This window comes from Ascaphus truei, chromosome 17 (genome assembly GCF_040206685.1).
Source record: "Ascaphus truei isolate aAscTru1 chromosome 17, aAscTru1.hap1, whole genome shotgun sequence".
Lineage (NCBI taxonomy): Eukaryota > Metazoa > Chordata > Amphibia > Anura > Ascaphidae > Ascaphus > Ascaphus truei.
The window spans coordinates 34,443,827-34,457,615 of record NC_134499.1 but is presented as its reverse complement, the minus strand read 5'-3'; the positions used below and the strand labels follow the sequence as shown (position 1 = coordinate 34,457,615).

The following is a 13,789-nucleotide window of genomic DNA, read 5'->3' as shown; positions in this document are numbered from 1 at the left end:
TCTGTTTCACACTTTCAAGAATGGATACTTTCAAGCTGATCTGGTACGGGACAATGGTTACCAACTGATGTCTTGTCTTGGCCAAAAGTCTGTGGCACAGTGCTTTGTCATGTACCTCTTTCAACTAACTGTATATTAGCTAGGTTACTTATGAAAGATGTATGAAATAAACTTTGTCTGAACCGTTTCAGTGAAGAAGACGTCTTCACTTCAACACTTTGTAAATTCACCTCCTCCAGCAGAGAAAGGGGTTACGCCTCTAAAAAAAAAAAATACCTAGCAAGGGGCTTATTTTACAGTATATTCCCCGAAGCAGCCCAAAACACTGCAATCGGCCAAAAACCTCCATGGACTTGAATACGGGATTTCATAGTGTTTTTTTTTTGGTTTGTTTTTTAAGATTGCCCTTCTGCGTTCTATTATTTACCATTACAGAATGGTTGGTGAAATCATCCATGCGAAACGTAGGAACAATAACCAAGAATAACAAAAACAAAAATAAAGTCTAAATGCAAATGATTGTCACTGTGCACAATGATTTATTCCCAAGCATTAAGCAATCAACCAGATGTACGTTTGATGAAAGAAATGATGTTATTAAAATGGAGCGGTTAATAGTGACGTCTGGAAAACGAAACAGGAAATATAATGGTGGACTTTACTAAGAGGATCTTTCGAGGCCGATGTGAGAGCCAAGGAGAGAAGGCAATTATGCAAACATCACATGCACCCTAATTTCAGTATGGAAACTTACACTTCAAGCCTAAATTTAGGAAAATAACATTAACAATCGTACTACAAATCTAAACATGAGAAAGATTTCAAAGAGAGAGAGAAAAAAAAAAGAAGAAAGAAGCACATTGCATGTGTCAGATAATCTGGTTAGATTATCTGAGCTGTGCTAGCTACCGGGAGAGCACTTACCCTTTAATCCAGCTAGAAGTTAGCAGGGTAAGAAGGAACAAACCAGAATAACATAAAAACTAGCAACACGGCCCAAGGAAAGCAGACAGGAGCTCTAGTCTAGCAAGTGAAGTACTGGGGTTCAGGCAAAAAAAAAAATGGAAAAGAAAACTTAAGATACCCTTAAAATTAGAATTTCTAGTTAAGGTTTTTTTTTTTTAATTTTTTATTACAGCAGAGCAAACTTTACATGTCTCAAAAAGTAGTTGTTTTGCAGTAGAAGTGTCTGAGCATTAAATAGCGAGAAGGCATTTGAATTCAAGAGAATCATACATGAATATGAGAAGCAAATTACTGGGCATTTTGAGTTTACCAAAATAAAAAATCAGCTCATTTTGGGCATGTATTTGATTGAATGTTCTACTGAGACAGACAAGACAAACTATAGGTGCTTGTAAACAAGTGGTCACTTTTATGAAGCTTACAAAAAGTTGTGCAATAGCTGGTGGTTTTTTTTTTAATACAATTTTATTACAAATTACTTTTTTTTTTTAGTTGTCATAGATATCCTCTGTTTCTCACCCTCCCCTTCCCCCCCCCCCATTTTTTTTAAGAGGACAAAACAAACAAAAAAATAAAAAGAAGTTGGCAAGTTTTTAAACCGATAAGAACTGCATCAGCTAAATAAAAGTGATTGTAGGGTCACACAGATGGATGAATAGCAGGATCTATTTTTAGATTTTAAAATGCATAATGGATTCCATCCTTTTTTTCAGAGCTGCCCTCACCATGTCAAAGTGGTTTGATAATGAATCGGAATTGAGAAGGCACATGAGGCTGTAAGGTAGGGTTTCCAACTGCAGGGCACAAGAGCCCCCCACCAAAAGTGTTAAGGATATCCCTGCTTCAGCACAGGTGGCTCAGTCTTTGACTGAGCCACCTGTGTTGAAGCAGGGATATCCTTAACACTTGACTTGTTGGGGGTTCTTGTGGACTGCAGTTGGAACGCGGTGTTGTGTAACAGTGTGTCCCTGTGACTACACAATGCACTTGGAAGGTGCAGTGTTCAGGTTTGCAGTGTAGAGACAGCTATGAAAACAAGAATGAAGGATTTCTTTCTCTGCAATATAAGACACATTGAGAATGCTTAAGCCTCCTATGCTAGGCAGGGAGAAGCTAGTCTAATGTTCTCGAAACACACACATTTACTAAAAGAAATACTGCACAGAGAAATAGACAAGGTAAACAGTTCAAACATTTCTTTAAACACACACAGGAACTTTGTGTCCTTACCTTTTCTGAAAGAAAAACAAACATTTGAAAATGCAATACTGGATTTTAATAGTGATGCTGATTTTCAACTGTTTGGCAGTGAATTGCAAGTGCTAATCGCTGGGGAAAGGCAGTGGACATTAGGTGGAAACTTGTATTGTGAAAGAGCAGAGGTGAATAAGCTTAAATAAGGGGGAGATGTGGATTGACTTAATACATTTAAATAAAATGCCATGTAAAACAAATTAAAAACATTAAGTTGATAGATAAAGGTTTTTTTGGAACAAGTTTGACATATCTACAATATATGTTGCAATGCCTCATCCTGCATGTATCACACACCATAGTGCAGTGTGGAGATGTGTTGATTTCATGGTTATGGTATGAAGCGAATAAAGACACTGTCCCCTACCAAGCTTAATTGGAATTAAGGTCAGAAGTGCAGGCCAGTGTTTTGAGAACGGGGCGTGAGAAGGAGAAAGATGTTAACTGGTGTGTGGGCCTGAACATGAGGAAGGTTTTTAACTATCTGCACGCCTATTTCAAACCAAGCGATTATATATCATATTTTTCCCTGACCAGATGTTCATCTTGCATCCAGATTAAGAAAAGTACCTGTGGATGCAGAAAGTAGTGAGGATGAAGATTAGGCATGTTGTACATCAGGAGGGCTCAAGGCCCCCGCCCCTCTCCTCCAACAGGGCAGGTTTTCAGAATATCCATGCTTCAGCACAGGTTGCTTAATCATAGGCTCATTCTTTGACTCAGCCTTTGATTGAGCCACCTGTGCTGAAGCAGGGATATCCTGAAAACCTGACCGATAGCGTGGCTTGGGGACTAGAGTTGAGCCCCCCTGTTGTATGATGGTTGACTGAGACGAGGAACAGTTCAGGGCGGGATAGCATAATCACAACAGCAGAATGTCAACTAGTTATTAAATCCACCTATTGAGTTGCAAATAAAACGAAATATGCATTGTTTTGGATCCAACCCAAGGACAGCATATTACTTCTATAATTTCCATAATGCATTACAACGTTTAAAATAGGATTTTCATTAGGATGCATCTATCCAGTGCTTTGTAGGGCCATAGAATGTAATATTGCATCCAAAGTTTATTTTGTACAGTGTAAACTAGGGGTGCTCATCTCCGTCTTCAAGCTCCAAACCACCCACGGTCAGGTTTTCAGAATATCCCTGCTTCAGCATAGGTGGCTCAATCAGAGGCTCAGCTCGTGCTAAAGCAGGGACTAATTGAACTATGTGTGCTGAAGCTGGGATAGCCTTAAAACCTGACCTGTTGGGAGGGGGGGGGGGGGGCTTGAGGACTGGAGTTGAGCACCCCTAAGTTAAACTAACTAATGTTGCTCTAAAGCCCTTTTAGATATATTCATGGCTACATAGTACATAGTACATAGTACAATATGACACGAGGGGAGGACATGATTACAATAGAATTCTTTGCACAGCTTCCTCTCCTATAGAACTGTGACGCACAGTGTATGTAACATGTTGGTTTAAGAAAGATGTGTGAAATCTCATGCTTAGCACTTCTCCAAATTTGGAGCAACCAGCTCTTGGAGCTGATAACAGTGTGCTGCGTAAAGGGGAAAGATTCACCACGTGCCCTTTCCACCTTTTTATCTCCCTCCTACGGGAAATAAACTGAGAAACTGAAAGTGATCATTGGGAGAATGCAAGAAAAACCAACAGTGAGAACAAAACAACGCTTGAATGAGTAATAAGTAAGCAAATGACACACATATTTGAATCATTAGTAACATTAATTGAAATCTAAATAAAGCTGTTATGAAAGTATTAGTGACAACCTCTGATAAACACACAAATCAAGTATTGCACTTTCAGATGACTGGTAAATTACACCCAAATTAGATATTTCTTAATGTGCTTCTGTTTGTTGTTACAATATGATCTTATTTTGACATGATTTCTCCCATTTCAACCTGTGTTGAAATATATGACTCTGGGAGTCAGTCAAGAAAAGTGTCCAAAAAAGGCAAAATGAACATTACAATCTCAAATAAGAGTTGAGATGTGATCTTGTGATATTTACTGTTAAAATGTCTCTTTTGAGTACATTGGTCTGGATTGAATAAAGCCATGAGGCAGACAACACTAGTATCTGACTAATCTAAAGGTTGTTGCTTTTAAATAATATTTCCCTATAAGTATACATTAGCAAAGGGGTGACCAACTTCAGTCCTTAAAGGTGACCAACAGGTCAGGTTTTAAGGATATCCCTGCGTCAGCACAGGTGGCTCAGTCAAAAACTGAGCCATTGATTGAGCCACCTGTGCTGACCCAGGGATAGCCTTAAAACCTGACCTGTTGGTGGCCCTTGAGGACTGTAGCTGACCACTCCTGCATTAGCAACAGAGCTATTTTTTTGTAGGTCATACATTAGTGTGCATTGTGGGTTTAAACTATAGTGAATTATAATGTACATTCTGCCAAAAAGTAGCAAAAACGACATTGGATAAAACATTATTTTCTTTCATTAATCAGCAAATAATGCAATACAGCAATCCCTGTTTTCAGGTCATTTGAGATGGGTTGTGACTTGTAAGATGCAACCCCATCCACCAATATAAACATGTATGTATCTGACTGTGGGTGCCAGTTCTTTGTAGAATGTACACGTGTAGAATGTAAGAGGTATACAGAGCAGTAACAACATAGAACGATGCATTACTACCCCCTAAAATAAAGATGTTACTGTATCTGAGTTTTATTACACTTCAGAATAATTTTCTATAGCAACACATGTTGTAAATAATGTCCTCATGCAATCCCATGTGGATATACAAGATCAGATGGTTAGTGATACATTACTAACGTGAGTATCCTGTTCGCAGGGAGTGTGTCAGGGAGTGTGTATGTACTTACAAAATTGGGATATAGGGGCATCCAGCTGTGGTACATTTCCTCCCTTAGCGTTGAGCTTCTGGACCTGCGTTGGTGGAACAGGTTTGTGGGATTGACCAGTGGCACGATACATGGCTTGAACCCACAAAATTCGATCTTGTTCGTCATCACTGGCAAAGATCACGGTATCGCCTTCCTTGACGGCGTTAAAAAAGGACCTGCCGCCTTCCAACCCTGGCAAAAGATGACATTAAACAAAGAAAAAATATCTAATCTCTGTATGAGGACTCAGATATTCCGATGTTTTGTTTTCTGTCAACAAATATATGATGTGACCCGTGAATTTTGAGTTTTGAGAGTTCTAAGAATGTCTTCAAATTTGCTCCGTGAACGTTTGATTTCTGTAAAATTGCCCGTTTTTGCCACATTTTTGCGAAAGTTCACGCTGCTTGGGAATGCCTGAACAGATATTGCCCAGATTACCGTGAAAATGATGCTACTTTCACCAGCATGTCGCAAAAATGGCAGTAAATTAAGGGCTATGTCGGAGGTTCTCAACTCCAGTCCTCAAGAACCTCCAACAGATCAGGTTTTCAGGATATTCCAGCTTCAGAACAGGTGGCTCAGTTGAAGACGAGCCACTGATTGAGACACCTGTGTGGAAGCTGGGATAGCCTGAAAACCTGACCTGTTGGTAGTTATTAAGGACTGGAGTTGGCCACCCCTGATCTAAGGACAAAAAAAAAAACCTACATTATGTTGATGTGTGACCATCCAGCACTGGAAGATGTCTTATGGAATAACACCACCCAATGTTCTTCTGTAGGTTGGACAACCAGTAGTAGGGTCCTAATAGTTGGGTTTGGGGCCCTTGAGGACTGGAGTTGCCCACCTCTGTTCTAGAGCAATATATTGGTTTCCATTCAGGCAGCAAACAGACTCAATTCCAAGTCCCCGTATGTTACAAACTCTGAGCAGATGTTCTCCAGCTGGAATAATACCTGGCTGTGGGTCCGTGTAATCCACGGTGTATCCATCAAGTTGCAGGAGCTCCTGGGGCTCTGCTTTCTTCTCCCGGTAACTGCACATGGCAAATGTATATTGACTAACCTGAAAATCACAGTTAACAGTTAGATGAGAGTATTAATCCCTGAACTGGACCAACTAGACAATACATATTGTATCCCTAATTAAAAAGCACAAACAAAGTTATCTGTTCGATGTAAGTATTTATTGTAAATACACATTGTTTTTAATGCTTTTTACGAATGTGTTCACAAGCGGTATTTTTTATTTGTTACACACGGAAAACTGACTGTACATAAATGGTGTTGCACAGGAAACTTCAGGACAGGCACGGAAAACTCCAGTCCTCAAAGGCCGCCAACAGGTCAGATTTTCAGGCTATCCCTGCTTCAGCACAGGTGGCTCTATCAGCCCCTGCTTCAGCATAGGAAGCTCAATCAGCCTTTGACTGGGCCACTGATTGAGCAACCTGTGCTGAAGCAGGGATAGCCTGAAAATCTGACCCTTGAGGACTGGAGTAGGTCACCGCTGCTCTAGGACATAGAAACGTTTGACGGGTGATACGAACCACCGTGTCCGCCCGTTTTCCTGTCGGCTGTAAAACCTCATACACTATTTCATCCACGACTTTCATATTTAGGATTTAGCCGTGTGTCTCTCCCAAGCACGTTTGAATTCCCAATACCGATCTCTTCCCGAATGTAAAAACGAGGCAGCAACAGAGATGCAAATCCCATTATCTCGTCTAATACTCGCAGTAAATTCAAGGCTGACAAGAATACACCCTTATAAAGTGTGCATGGGTGTAATTAAAAACAACGATTCAAATAAAAATAAAAAATTTAAAAAAATTATTTGTGTACGCATAAAAATGGTGCCTTTAATGGAAAATCCGCAATTTATAAAATAGATCCACGTTTATTGTCACAGAGAAAATCTCTGAGCTTTGAACCCTCTTTCTGTCATCCATGACAAGTTCTGGAGTGACACCTTGTCACAAGCAATGTGAGCTAAACTGCTAGGTGCCAGTCATATTAAAGCAATCTTAAAACCCCACTGATCTCCGCCGTTGTTGTCATCACTGCTGTAAGTGGCAGCTCTCACTCCTCTAAGTTACCATCTGTATGACACGCTACATTCCATGTCAGCTTCTTGATGGGAGCCTTTTCGGCTGCAGGGTTATGTACCAGGCTGTAAAACTGCCTTTAGGAAGGAACGGGGCCGCATCGAGACCCAGCTTGAATTTAGCATTTTCGAATCTGGGTTTTGTCTGAAAGAAGGCAGTTAGAAAGCAAAGGATTCTCCGAGCTTTAGGCTAGGAACTTGCAGGGACATTTACTGTCAAATGATTTCAAATGACTTTGTTAAGGTTGTGTCACATCCTAGGTTCCTTACATAGTTTTATTTGTTTAGACATTTTCTTGACCTCCCTATACCCGGATATTTCTTTAAAAATACTTAGGCCAATGCATTCCGCTGGTTTTAAATTCATAACGTAAGAAATGTGAAGGATATCATATCAAACATTCAACCATTATGCATTCCCCCTCTTAAAATACAGCATACGTGTTTGAGAAGGAATAATAATAGTAGATTGTAACACTATATATATATATGTATATATATATATATATATATATATATATATATATATATATATATATATATGCGCACACACACACGTGTGTGTGTATATATATATATATATATATATATATACACACACACACGCATGTACACATATATATATATATATATATATATATATATATATATATACACACACGCATGTACATCTATATATATATATATATATATATATATATATATATGCGCACACACATACACACACGTATATATATTTGTGTGTGTGTGTGTGTGTGTGTGTGTATGCATCTATATAATATATATATATGTGTATCAGTACCAGAAAATGTTTCGTAAACCATATCTGCTTCTTTTCCGCACTATAGGTACACAGAACTCGCGTGGTGACTGAGGCACTTTTAAAGTTAGAAGTAAAAATGAAAAGCCTGAAAAAATTAAATATAAAAGTTATATTGTGCTTTTTATTATCAGAGCTTTTCGAAGTGTTTCCTGCTGTTGTGCGGACATGAAAGGGTTACAGTATCTGAGCTTCCCAGAATATAGGGTATATTCACTAATAATATATATATATATATATTTGTGGGTGTTTCATTTCTGAGGTTTGCAATAAAGACTTTTCTGGGTTAACTAACCCAAATTGAAATCCTGTGTTAAATAGTACAAAAAAAAAAACCCTATTGCATCTAGTATTTATTTCATGTTTGGTGCTATTACTTAAAAATGAATGAAGACAAGCCATTGGTTTTAAGCATTGTGAACCAAAATCTACAAAGAGTAGGGTTCATTGTTTTGAATACGCATGTGTTACTGCTGCCACCTTGTGGATAAACGAAAAAAACACACTACAAAAAGAAAAAGCGTATCTACTTCTCTACGCATACAATTTATTTCTATTTGTGTCTTTTCTTTGGCTTTTTGGAGTAACAGATATAAAGCAGCAATCAGTGCTGCTTAATTTTTTTTTCTTTTACATTCATTTTTTCAACCCTATTTTAGAGAGGCTGCTTTAAAAAAAAAAAAATATATATATATATATATATATATATATTTTTTTTTTATATATATGTTGTATATATATATAGTGCAGAATAAATGAGTTCTTCAGTATTAGGTGATACCTTTTTTATTTGGACTAACAATTTATGTAATGGGAAAAGCTTTCAAGAGTTTTCCTCTCTTCCTCAGGTCAGCAATACTGATATACCAGATATATATCAGAATTGCTGACCTGAGGAAGAGAGGAAAACTCCCGAAAGCTTGTCCTATGACATAAATTGTTAGTCCAAATAAAAAAGGTATCACCTAATACTGAAGAACTCATTTATTCTGCACTATCGCAACTGGACTAACACGGCTATTTCCGTTTTATATATATATACTTTTTAACCCAGGTTTGAAGCAGGGGGTTCCCAAGCTGAACCTCACTAATTTCAGCTTCAGGGACAGCCTGTTTCCAGAGATACCTCCGTAAGTGGTGCTGGTAGCCGCTCTGACTCAGCTTGCTGGCATTGAGGGGAGATCAAGTAATGGCCGTTTTTCAAAGCTCGCGCACCTTGTGGGCCAATAGGAAGTCGTGACATCATCAGGGTCGGCTTCCTATTGGCCCACATGACGCGAGAGCTTTAAACTTTAAACCTCCGCTTGCTCAGCCGGAGCGACTACCGACAAATCCTACGGAGGAAAGTGTTTCCGGAAGCAGGAGGTCTGCAGAGCTGACATTAATGGGATTCAACTCCAGAGACCCCATGCTTCAACCCTGTGTAAATTCCCCAATTCTAAGAATACTTGTAAGGAGGGGCAATTCAAACGCTGATATTATGGAAACCAGGGAATCCCCAGAGCCATCTATAAACACAATAATAAAATGAAATACAGCTGCAGGGCGTGATCAATGTATCGTCTGGAGAGAACATTTAAAAATAAATCAAATACATTAACAAATCAGTGTAAGGAACCTGAGAACCAAACAACTCCTGTGTATGCTTGAAAAATCCACAATAACGCTCACACACAGGACCTGTTTATGCTTTGCAGGGAAAAACCTAAAGTAGACCTCTGAAAAGGTCTCTGAGAAAAACGAAGGAAAGCAAACACGGAGGATATCAATACGTGGGTCTCATAATCGGCCACGTTGCTTCATGGTGCTAAAACTCACTTGAACGGAGCCCAATATTTTCCAGGGCTTAGCATCTTGTAGTAACTTTGGGACTATGATAGTTACGGGAGAGGGCAGCTTAAGTGAAGTTAAACTTGTGCTAACGCATAGAAAAATAAACATAAGAATCCGCATAAAAAGAGGTCTTCAAGGTGAAATAAATACAATGAAATAGTTTTCGTTAAATTAAGCGTATACATTTAAAACCGGAAACGCAAACAGCATTAGTAGCTGTGTATTTGCAAGAGCTTTGACATGGTAAATGTTCCTTTGTAAATGTTCAAATGTTTTGCAGGCATTGGGTTCTATTTACATCATTTTGTCCATTTGTTCCTCGGTGACCTGTGATGCATTCATGCGGACTGACAATGTTGCTGGGGGCAGCCTCCCAGACACAAGTTTGCATTCCCGTTGCACGGATACATTACACGCTGGTAGACAGCAGCCTGTGTCAAGAGTCACGAGCAAAGCTCAGGTGTCTCGATGCCATCTGCTTTTTGGCATCCCCAAAAACAAACATAAAACAATGCTTTGGTTCTCGGCCCGAAAAAGGGAAAGGGGCAGGAGAAGCAGGAGCTCAGGGCATGTGCTGTCATGGAAAAAAGCCCCCTGTGACAGGAGCTTGTTGCTAATACTGGCAAGTTGGATGTTTTATAACTGGGTCAGAAGAATTGAAACGTAGAAAAAGTCTTTCTACGAGATGTAAATCCCTAAATTGACCTGATTTCTAGACATTGTATTCCAACTGAGGGGATTCATTTGTGCTCAACCATTTCACTACCTGTAATGCATTGCTGTATTATACGATGGAGGAACTTCTAGCAGTAGCAAAGAAATGTGAATAACAGAGCTGCAAGATTTAGTGTAAGATCTCAGTCCCCGAGTAAGCTCTGTGGCGAAACTTAGAACACTAATGTATCAAGATAATTCTACTTACATGGTAATGTAACTTAAAGGAGCAATTCATTTGCTTTTTAAATTATTATTTTTTTTTACATAGGATTAAAGGAGGGGGTCTCCAGAGCTGAACTCCATTCATTTCAGCTCCGGGGACCCCCTGCTTCCCGAAATACAGACCTCCAAAGGGGGTGCCGGTATCTGAGCAAAGTTTAAAACTCGTGTCACTCGGGCCAATAGGAAGCTGAACCTTTGAAGGTCCATTACATGATACCTGCTAGCCGGACAGAACAGCTAGCGGCACCCCTATGGAGGTATCTTGGGAAGCGTGGGGTCCCCTGAGCTGGAATGAACGGGGGCTCTTGTAATACAAAGTTGCTGAGTTAATAACAGTGCAGCTTATAGGCAATGACATGGCTGTAAAATATCTCTGTTCTAAACCAGCAGTTTCCTGTCACCTTGTGCACATTACACAGATGTAGCGAAGCTTCGTCTCCTCTGTGCCATGGTTCCATCCTGAAGCATGGACACCCCCCCCCCCCCTCAGCTCAATCGCAACTGACACTGTCCCCAGCACAGCGGACTTTTGCTTGTGCGTCCGTCGCACCGAGGAACATACGTCTTGCTACATCTGTAATTATCACAGTACAAATACCTTTGATCAGAGTACACATGCGGTAAGTCTCTCTGGAATAAGGTTGACTGTGCATGCAATGTGTATATATTAACATAGCCAGAGAGAAAAGAGATAACTTCAACTATTGTTACATGAACTAATATTACCTGGACCAGAACAAAGAATCGTTTCTTCCATCTCTTCCAGACATTTTTACCAATGGCCCATAAATACCTAGGGAACAATTCATAAAAGATTAATTAACTACCGCACCTTAACTGTAACAAATGTGTGTGATGTGTTTTAGGTAATTAGAGAGAGGGTGGCTTCATGTACAGTACAACATAACACAAACGTGAGTTCTTACACAAGTCTTTTCATTGGCTTTGCTCACAATGTATTTATGATGCAGAACAGCTCTGGTTTTGTTAGTGCTGTTGTACAATATTCGCCAATGTAACCCGTGTTCCCCCACCCTAAGGGAGAATTCCTGCAGTTACCTGGTGATGGTGCTACCTGTATGGCTCACAGGAGGCTCTGAGCATCCGCCGATGGTAGTGGGGATAATCAGGACAGGCTTTAGGGATCTTCACAGCTTTTTGCTCGGTGTTGCAGCACCTCCATTCCCACAGGGCCTATAGGATTAGGTGCAGTCCCCTGTGGAAAACACTCCCTCCCTCCCTGAAGAAACTGCAGCCTCAGGCAGGAGTATAAAACAAGCAATGGCTCTTTATTCTTCCATCAGTACATCACAGAAGTATACAAACATGTACACTCTCTTGGTCCCTGGACTCAACCCCTGGGGCTTGAGGCCCCAAAGGCCTATCCCTGACTCCCATACTCCCTGGTGGAATATGAGGTAGCTGATCCCACTCCCAGGGAGGGGAAGGAAGGTGAACCAGAGCCCTGGCTCCACACTTCCAACTCTGCACAGACAGACTAGAATTTAGGCTGCAGCCCCTTTTGTACACAGGGGAGGGTCCTAGGTCTGAGCCTCCAATAGGGCAGTACCCAGGCCTTAGGCCCACCCCCCTCCCCCCTCACTCAAGGGAGTTGTTTACTGCTGGAGCAAGGAGCATGGATTTAACCCTAACATTGCCTGCGCTAGCACCAGGTGTTGCGTGTTAGGTAGTGCCGGTTAGTAGCCCAGGGGATAACTGGCTACACACTTCCCCTGGGGGACCCCAACGCCCCCACTGAAGCATCAATGCATTACCATCTTACATTGATAACAGGGTATTTAACTTGGAGCAATGCATAACATAGAACAACAATGGATACACCCGGATACCTCCCTAACACGGAGAATCCGTACCCACTTTAGTAGTAGTGCTTTGGGTCAGGTTTCTTAACCAACCTACCTGGTCAGGAACGGTAACAGAATATACCCTCTTTGGACCTTGTTCAGAGATGTATTCTACCCAGTCCATATATATGTTCCTCCCCACCTTCCATACTCGGATGAGGTAACACACTTTTCTTCGTTATAGTGCCTGGATATACTGCACCTGGATGCCAGATAATCCAGGACAGCATCCCTCACCCACTCCTCTCTATTGGCGTCTGCTTCTCTACTTATCAGTTCAGGGACATAAGGGTAATCAAACCCATGGGACTGGTGGTACAGTTGAACTATTATTCTTTCAGCCCTGCTGATCTTAGTTAATTTCTGGCCACTGACCTGCCCAGGTAGTACCCAAAATAATGGCTCATGAGGGATAATTTCCGGGTATGTTATTGCTAGACCGGCGGGTATTATTAGCTCTAGCCTAATTTCTCTATCCCTCTGTCTGAGAGCGTCTGCTGTCTCTTCCGCAGGGAACTCCCCTTCCTCCCACCAAGGACCCACAACATCCCCGCTGAACAGTAAGAACCATGTCCGGTGTATATGGAGAACATACCCTTGAATCATGGGGTCCCACCACGGCAATACCTTCTCCACATTTGATACATCAGACATGGAAGCTGCCCTAGAGGGTGTTCCTGAACTTTCTGACCAATATCACCCCTCTCTGGAGAAAGCCATGTACTCAGCCATCCCTCCCCTGAAAGATCATCATCAAAAACAGCCCAGCTTCTCCTCCCTGGGAAGATTTGGTTACACCTGTTGAGTTTGGTGCAATGTCTATGGAGGCCTTAGGCTCAGCAATGTCTCCGGGTGTATCAGTCCCGTTAGGCCTACCGCGGCTGTTACTGCCAGCACTTTATACTTGTCAGGGACCGTAGGAGCCTTACGTCCTCGGCCCTTGGCTCGGTCGTGGTGCCGCTGTAAAAATATGTAAGTCGGGGTCTTATTCACCGGAGCGGGCGTCTCAATGTCCTCCGCCGCTCTGGTGGTCGCCTCCCTGATGACGACATCTGGTTGCACCAGAAGGGTTGACGTCTGTAAACAGGCAGGAAGTACCAGCTGGTACCCCCACAAAGGA

General features: G+C 41.2%; 1 protein-coding gene across 36 annotated transcripts in view; it reads right to left on the bottom strand.

Moving 5' to 3' along the window:
• The window catches only part of CADPS (calcium dependent secretion activator), a 312,099-nt gene that overhangs the window by 121,977 nt on the left and 176,333 nt on the right, over window positions 1–13,789 (bottom strand). For all 36 annotated transcript variants that reach the window (XM_075574751.1, XM_075574755.1, XM_075574740.1 and 33 more), the window contains exons 9-11: window positions 11,531–11,597; window positions 6,063–6,171; window positions 5,083–5,295 (exon numbers count right to left, since the gene is read on the bottom strand). In XM_075574751.1, the coding sequence (XP_075430866.1) occupies window positions 5,083–5,295; window positions 6,063–6,171; window positions 11,531–11,597 (389 nt within the window). The remainder of the gene's footprint in view (window positions 1–5,082; window positions 5,296–6,062; window positions 6,172–11,530; window positions 11,598–13,789) is intronic.